The following is an 8171-nucleotide window of genomic DNA, read 5'->3' on the forward strand; positions in this document are numbered from 1 at the left end:
GAGAGAGAAACATCGATCAGCTGCCTCCTGCACACCCCCTACTGGGGATGTGCCTGCAACTAAGGTACATGCCCTTGACCGGAATCGAACCTGGGACCCTTCAGTCCGCAGGCCGACGCTCTATCCACTGAGCCAAACCGGCTAGGGCTATATAAGTGTTTTGACTATGTACCTAGTAAAGTATTAGAGCCAGGATTCCCAATATATGTATACTTATAAAGTATATACATATGTCCACAGATATAGCTATATCAATATACAAGTATTATATTAATTGTCCTTAAAAAACATGGAGTGTTTTAGACTTGATATGGTAAGAGGCATGTAGCCATATTAGATTCTTGACTAAATTTTAAAGAACCTTAGACTGAAGTAGTCACCTTGTCCAAGCCTTTTAATAATAGAGAAATCTTAAGTGCTGAATGCAATCTGGAGTCAAACCACTTCTGCTCGAATACTTTTAATGCTATGAAGTTTTCTATTGTATAAGGTGGCCTCTTCTACTACATGAATGTTCTAAGTGCAGATGGACTAAAGGGATTGAAAAAATTGGAATGGAATTCCGGTGAGGTCAGGATTCTCATTCCCTCTCTTCCTTTAATTTCTCCCCTCCTCTTTTCTCATTTCCTCTCCTCCTACCTCCTCTCTCTGAGAAACACTAGAGGAGCAGAGGGCTGAGTGTAGTCTTGAGGCTCACTGACATGTTAGGATTTGCTAGATGACGAAAGGCCAGCCAGTGAATGAGACAGTTAAATAGCTAGACCAGTAGGTTGAGAGTCAAATATATGCAATGTTGTAGAAATTCAGAGAAGTAAATTTCAAAGTATTCGATGAGACTATAGTTATATTAAAAATAAAATTTAAGGTCTTTTTTTCAGAGGGTAAAAATTACAGGAAATGGTGGGATAAGGAACAAAAGATTATTCAATTATTTTATACTGTTTTATAGCTTGCAAACCTGTAATAATGATAACATATTTTAGTAAATAGAAAACTATGGAGTCTGATATATTCTATTAAAAACTGAGAACCCTGATTGCATGTTACAACATGTTATCAGATTTGTTTTTTAGTTTTTTGTTTTGTTTTGTTTCTGCAGATTGCCATGGGTCAAGGTCAAGCTGATTTAGCAATTCAAATGCTAAAAGAATGTGCTCAGAATGGAGATTGGCTCTGTTTGAAAAACTTACATCTTGTGGTATCTTGGCTGCCCATTCTGGAAAAGGTAGATTCAATAGATGTACAAATAATATAGGATGTCCCCCCAAAAATGTATATACGAACTTTGAATAATTACAGAGGCAGTGTTTATTAAAATACATTTCATTTTCAAAATTGATTTATCAGCTGTTAAAGTGTGTTTACATTTTTGGGGGCATACCCTGTACATCTAATATACACAATTCAGTAATATTCAAGGCACATCAGCATTAAAATATATATCATGCATTATTTATGATATTTTAAAAATTAGTATTTGAGAAATTTGAAATCTGTTAAGTATTTTCTTCTAAAATATGTACATATGTACAAACCAAGATGGATCTTTTAGTAGGAAGTCAATAAAAATGTGTTTTTAAAGGCATTTAAGGAAAGCCAGGAAATTATTAATCATGACTGAAGGGAGACTTAGAGAATTTTTTTCAGAAGAAAAATAAGGAAGTGCTTTAAAGGATTGTATATCTATTTATATATAACATAACTTTTCCTTTATGCTCTTGTTTTGTTGTGCCTGTATGGGGAGAAAAGATGTAGACACGTCAGAGGGACCTGTAAAACAAACAACTTAGTTGCTAAGACAACCATGATGTAATCTGAAATAACCATTTCACTTAACTCAGTGGCCCCAACATGAAAATTATCTTAAGATGAAACAAATTGCTGAGTAGTTTTAAATGCAAACCCAGATCAACCTCGACGACTATTATGTTCATGCCCAGAACAAGGAAAGAAGATGTCTTTGAATATACTAGATGGGCTTGGTAGGGCAGTGTGGGGCAATGGAGTTAGATGTCTAGGAAAGGGCTAGGTTCCGGAATACCCTGAGAACCTTGCAAAGAGCTTGGAGCTTTTGTCCTTGGACATAGTCAAAGGAGGTCCTTAGCAGAGGCATTAATAATTAATTAATTTAATTAATCTGAGAGAAGTCTTATTTGGAACAGAATCAAACAGAACAGAGTGGCTCGAGGGAGGCCCTAGCAGAGTTGTGTGATTTGTTAAAAATGTGTATAGTCCTAATAAGATAGCAGCTGTAGCACCTTACGCAAAATAGGTAATCAATAAATCTTTGAGGAACGAGTTAATGACTGAGTAAATGAATCGATGGCCATGATGATTCTTCACTTATAATCAACAAAACATATAGATTTTGGAACTGCTGTTTATATCAATATTTAAATATGCTGATGCCTGAACGGTATGTGGAATGAAGTGGGCGGGCATCGGGAGGCCACTATGGCACGGGGCAAGCACTATGGGCAGTCTATCTGAAGTGTACCTGGCGTATAAGACGACCCCCCACTTGGAGGCATATTTTTCAGGGCCGAAAAATCGTCTTGTACGCCGGCAAATACGGTAATCAATAAATCTTTGAGGAACGAGTTAATGACTGAGTAAATGAATCGATGGCCATGATGATTCTTCACTTATAATCAACAAAACATATAGATTTTGGAACTGCTGTTTATATCAATATTTAAATATTCATTACTAATACAATATTCTGTAAAAATTACTGATGTATAAAAATATAAATTTTATGTCTAATGAATGATGTTTTAAAATGTATAAAGAAGACTTGTGAATACTAGAATCTTTCTTTCTGTTCTAAACAGTATATTAATAGCTGTTAATTTATATAAAATATAAAGTGATTACTTAATTAGAATGTTTGAAGTATATAGGGTAGATTATATTACAAAAGTTTAAAAAATTGTAAAAATTTACTCTTCTTTTGGGAAGTTTGTATGAATTATTTGGATATAAATTTACAAATTTATTTATCCGACTGTATCACAAATATATTGTTTCTATTAGCTTTTTTACAAAAACATGCTAACCCAAGGCAAAGCTTTATAGTTTGACATTATAAAGCTTACATTTTTAAATCATTATTAGGTATAAGCACATTTTATTACATAGGATTTTTTAATATATATTTTATTGATTTTTTACAGAGAGGAAGGGAGAGAGATAGTTAGAAACATCGATCAGCCACCTCCTGCACATCTCCCACTGGGGATGTGCCCGCAACCCAGGTCCATGCCCTTGACCGGAATCGAACCTGGGACCTTTCAGTCCGCAGGCCGACGCTCTATCCACTGAGCCAAACCGGTTCCAGCTATTACATAGGATTTTAAGCAAGAACAATATTTTTTATGTTCACTTCTTTTGCTATTTTTTGGTCATCTTAATTCTAAAATTTCACATTACTAATGAATGTTAGTATTACACATGTATTTATTAAAATAATTTTAGGCTTCATTCTTTTTTAGAGCTACCATTATTTATCAATATTTTTTAGAGTTTTCAGTATTTATCAATATTCATTAATTCATTCTATAAACACTTGCTGAGTACAGAAAAAAGCCAAGAAATGTCCTAGGTACTGGTTATATAAAAATTTGTACATGTTCTCTAAGAACTTAGTTTAGAAGAGTGAGAAAACATTAGTAATTAATATGTAGTGTGATTCATACTATAGAAGATAATTTACAGAATGTAAAATTAATTCATTAATTCTGCTTGGGATTGTGGTAGTGAAGAGTTGAAAAAGATATTCCCCTAAGATATGATGTTTAAATTATATTTTGACAAATGGGTAAGAATTAATCAGGTTATAAAGAGAATAATAGGCAGAAAGCATATGATGAGTAAAGACATAGGCATAAAAATTTGAATAGTGACTTAAGCATGCAGCATGGATAGATGAATTTGTATGGTAAAGTTTTCGATTTCTATCATATGCAATATGATATACTAATTGTCAGTAAATGAATTGATATCACTATAAAACTTTCCTGGAAGCATGAACTAAAGCAATGAGAATCTGAAGGCCTAAAGATGACTATCAACTTAGGCACAGCAATTATAGCTAATACTTACTTTGCACTTACTAGGTATTGGACAGTTTTAAGTTTTTCATAAAAGTGTGAGGCAGATACTACTAGTATCCTTGCTTAGCAATGGTGTAACTCATAGAACCCAAGGCCACATAACAAGTGGTGACAGAATTTGGAGTTCAAGCCTGATGGCCTAGGTTCAGGTCCAAATTCTTACCTTATCTAAGCTAATAATAGAGATGATGTATATTTAAAGTAAATATAATCAGAACATGAAGAAATATATCAGGATATCACAGAAAGATTTTAGTAAAAAAATTACTTAGTAATAGTATATTCATAAAATGGAAATTTGTGTATGTATTTAAGTAGATTTTTATTGTTGTTGTTTTATAAACAAGGAGTTGAATACTCTTCAACCAAAAGATACCTTTCGTCTTTGGCTCACTGCAGAAGTTCACCCCAACTTTACTCCTATTTTATTACAGTCAAGTTTGAAAATAACATATGAGGTAAGATTTAAAACTTGAAACACTAGTTGTCTAAGTGCAGCAATCTCTACATGCCTTTTAAAGCTCTGTAAACAACTGTCTGTTATGCATAACTTCCCTTTACATTTAGGTGAGGTATAATATCTCTCTATATAAAAGCCTAAGCAACCATTTGGCTGTTTGACCGATTGCTATGATGTGCACTGACCACCAGGGGGCAGATGCTCAATGCAGGATCTACCCCCTGGTGGTCAGTGTGCTCCTACAGCGGGAGTGCCACTCAGCTGACCAACAAGCGCCAGACGCAGGGCTCACGGCTGGTCACCATCGCCAGAGACTGCAATGAAGTGGCAGTGAGCCTACTGAGCAGCGGTGGTGGCAGGCGCAGCAGGACTGGGATGAGCAGGAGCAGCAGGCAGGAGCCTGGGCAGTTGGTCTGCCGGTGGCCCCATTCCCGCAGGCCATGCCAAGGGACCCACGAATCCGGCACTGGGCCCCTAGGACATAAATATGTAATATCATATGATGGCATTTATAAAAATAAATTTAAATTTTTCTTCCAATTTTACTTTATTTTTTTGTTGTTTTTATCATAGAAGACATATAACATGAAGTTTATCATTTTAACCATTTTTCAGTGTATGATACAGCAGAATCTTCTCCAGCCACTCTCCCCTTATACTCTGCTACTAAACTACATTCTAGAACTGGGTTGCATGAGCCATAAGGGTGGGATCTATTTTTTTTCTTTTTTTGTTCTTATCATATAATACCTGGAATCTAGGAAGAACACAGTAAATATTTCAATTAATGAAGAGTTAATATATTAGGAAAAATGTTCCTTGAATGTTTTAAAGTGCAGCCTTATCCAAGATCCTATTTTGGAGGTAATTTCATTACATTTCCTTAAAAATGTTTTGTTTTATTTAAACACTTGTGAGGTTGCTATTTCTTGTATCAATGTAGATAATTTTATGCTAGGAAATATCATAGTGCATTATGTTCAAAATTATTGCGATAGATATGCACACATAATTATAATTTTTAAAAATTGTTACATTTCTTTTCTTTTTTGATTAGTTGTGTTTTTAAAAATTTATTTCAAATAACCATTGTCATACTTGTCTTTTCTGTTCACTCAATTTGCTACTTTTTTCTTTGTTTTTCCTTCTTAATGTTTTCCTTAGATTTGTATTTGCCTTTGCTGATTTCTTATGTTGAATGCTTAATTGCTTTATATTTACTTGCATTAATATTGAAATTAGTTTAAGCTTCTGACATTGTAGTGGAGTATATCCTTGTTCTTAACTCATAATTTGACATATTAATGTTTTTACTTTGTTATTTTTCAAATAGTCTGTATTTGTGTATGATTTTTAAAAATTATATATAACTTATCTATTTTGCCTAATCTTTAGAATAGTATCTTTAAAAACTCTAAGTGGTTGTTCAGTTTCCTATTCATCTCTTGTTTTATTTATTAAAAATATGTTTTATTGATTTTTTTTTTTAGAGAGAGAGGGATAGAGAGATAGAAATATCAATGAGAAACACCATCAGTCGGCTGCCTCCTGCATGTCCCCCTCTGGGGATTGTGCCGGAAACCAGGCATGTACCCTGACCAGGAATCGAACCAGTAACCTCTTGGTTCAAGGGTTGACACTCAACCATTGAACCACACTAGCCAGGCTAATCTCTTGTCTTATTGAATAGTTCTCAGAAAATTTTGTCTATTCTATGAAATTTTATAAATGTATCATAAACAGATATTTTCAATTTATTTATTTATTTTAAATGTTTTTATTGATTTTAGAGATAGAGGAGGGGTGAGGGGAAGAAAGAGAGAGAAACATTGATTAGCTGTCTCCTGCACGCCCCCCACTGAGGACTGAGCCCACAACTGGGGCATGTGTCCTGAACTGGCAAACTGTGGGTGCATGGGACAATGCTCAACCAACTGAGCTACACCAACCAGGGCACCATTTTCATTTTAAAAGTGAAAATTTGCATATGTACTTAGTAAATCAATAGTATTTTTCTTTTACTTTTAAATAAAATTTTTTATTTAAGAAAAAAAAAACAATGAAAAGGATTGCAAAAGGAATGACTGTTCTTTGTAGCAGACATTCATTAAGTAATTAGTTGAATTATTTGTATGTATTTTTATGTTGGAAATCATTTCGGTCAAATACCTTAATGATCATATAAAACTTAATTGGTTATTTTGAATATTGTTGGTTTATAGGGTTTTTTTAATTTCAAAAATTATTTTGGATTTATACTAGAGATTAACTATTAGGTATAAGGAGTTTTATATTTGTACATTTTGAAATAACACAGTAATAAAATAATTTAAGTCAAGTTGGTAATGCTGTAAAGTTTTTTCATTACAATATGTTCTCAAATGTGTTAAATACTATTTTGTTTTACTTAATTTTTAAATAATATGATGTCTATTGTCCTTTCTTTAGTCACCTCCAGGTTTAAAGAAGAATTTAATGCGTACTTATGAATCTTGGACTCCTGAGCAAATTAGCAAAAATGGTAATCTACATAGAGCTAATGCTCTCTTCAGTTTTGCATGGTTTCATGCTGCATGTCAAGAGAGAAGAAATTATATTCCACAGGTAAGTAGGATTAGTCTTGGATATATTATAAGTTGTATATATATTTTTTAAGTTTAGTAGAAATGGCTGGGATTACTTCATAATGTGGCTCTTGATTCATAATCTATTATGTGAATCTCCTGAATTGTATATAGTAGTCTAGTTCATATTTCATTGAATTAAAATGTTTAGGACAATGAATTAACCATCATAAGCCTTCAGTGATGGTTAGGCATAATTTTTATAGTTTTATGTCTAACAGGTATCTCAAAGATCAACTTCTGAATTCCCCATACCTGCTTTTTGTTTAGTATATCCCTCTTGATAAAAGGCATTGATATTCATTTACTTAAAAAAAAATTATCTTTATTATTGAAAGTATTACAGATGTCTCCTTTTTACTCTGATTGACCCCCCTTCACCCTACTCCTGCCCGCCCTCCTCCCCGAGGCCTTCGCCTCACTATTGTCTGTATGAATGGGTTCATATATGCATATAATTTCTTTGGTTAATCTTTTCCTGCCCTCCCATTCCCCTTCCCTCTCATATTTGTCAGTCTGTTCCATGTTTATGGAACAGGATCCATGACTCAGGATCTATTTTGTTCATCAGTTTATTTTGTTTATTAGATTCCACATTATAAATGAGATCATCTGACACTTGTCTTTCTCTGGCTTATTTCACTTAGCATAGTACTCTCCAGGTCCCTCCATACAGTTGCCAATGATAAGAGTTCCTTCTTTTTTACAGCCATGTAGTATTCCATTGTGTAGATGTGCCACAGCTTTTTTATCCGCTTATCTGCTGATGGCACTTGGGCTGTTTCCAAATCTCTTAGCTATTATAAATTGTGCTGCTATGAACATAGCAGCGCATATATTCTTTCTGATTGGTGTTTCTGCTTTCTTTCTTTTTTTAAAATATTGATTTCAGAGAGGAAGGGAGAGGGAGAAAGAGACAGAAACATCAATGATGAGAGAGAATCATTAATCGGCTGCCTCCTGCATGCCCCG

At 33.8% G+C, this 8171-nt stretch overlaps 1 protein-coding gene across 1 annotated transcript in view; it reads left to right on the forward strand.

Annotated features, from left to right (window-relative positions):
- DYNC2H1 (dynein, cytoplasmic 2, heavy chain 1) overlaps window positions 1-8171 on the forward strand; it is a 305345-nt gene that overhangs the window by 201556 nt on the left and 95618 nt on the right. Inside the window, 3 exon segments of the mRNA XM_006773520.2 lie at window positions 1100-1225; window positions 4463-4573; window positions 7024-7179. Coding sequence (XP_006773583.1) covers window positions 1100-1225; window positions 4463-4573; window positions 7024-7179 — 393 coding nt within the window.

The sequence above is a fragment of the Myotis davidii genome, unplaced genomic scaffold (assembly GCF_000327345.1).
Source record: "Myotis davidii unplaced genomic scaffold, ASM32734v1 scaffold1025, whole genome shotgun sequence".
Taxonomy (NCBI): Eukaryota; Metazoa; Chordata; class Mammalia; order Chiroptera; family Vespertilionidae; genus Myotis; species Myotis davidii.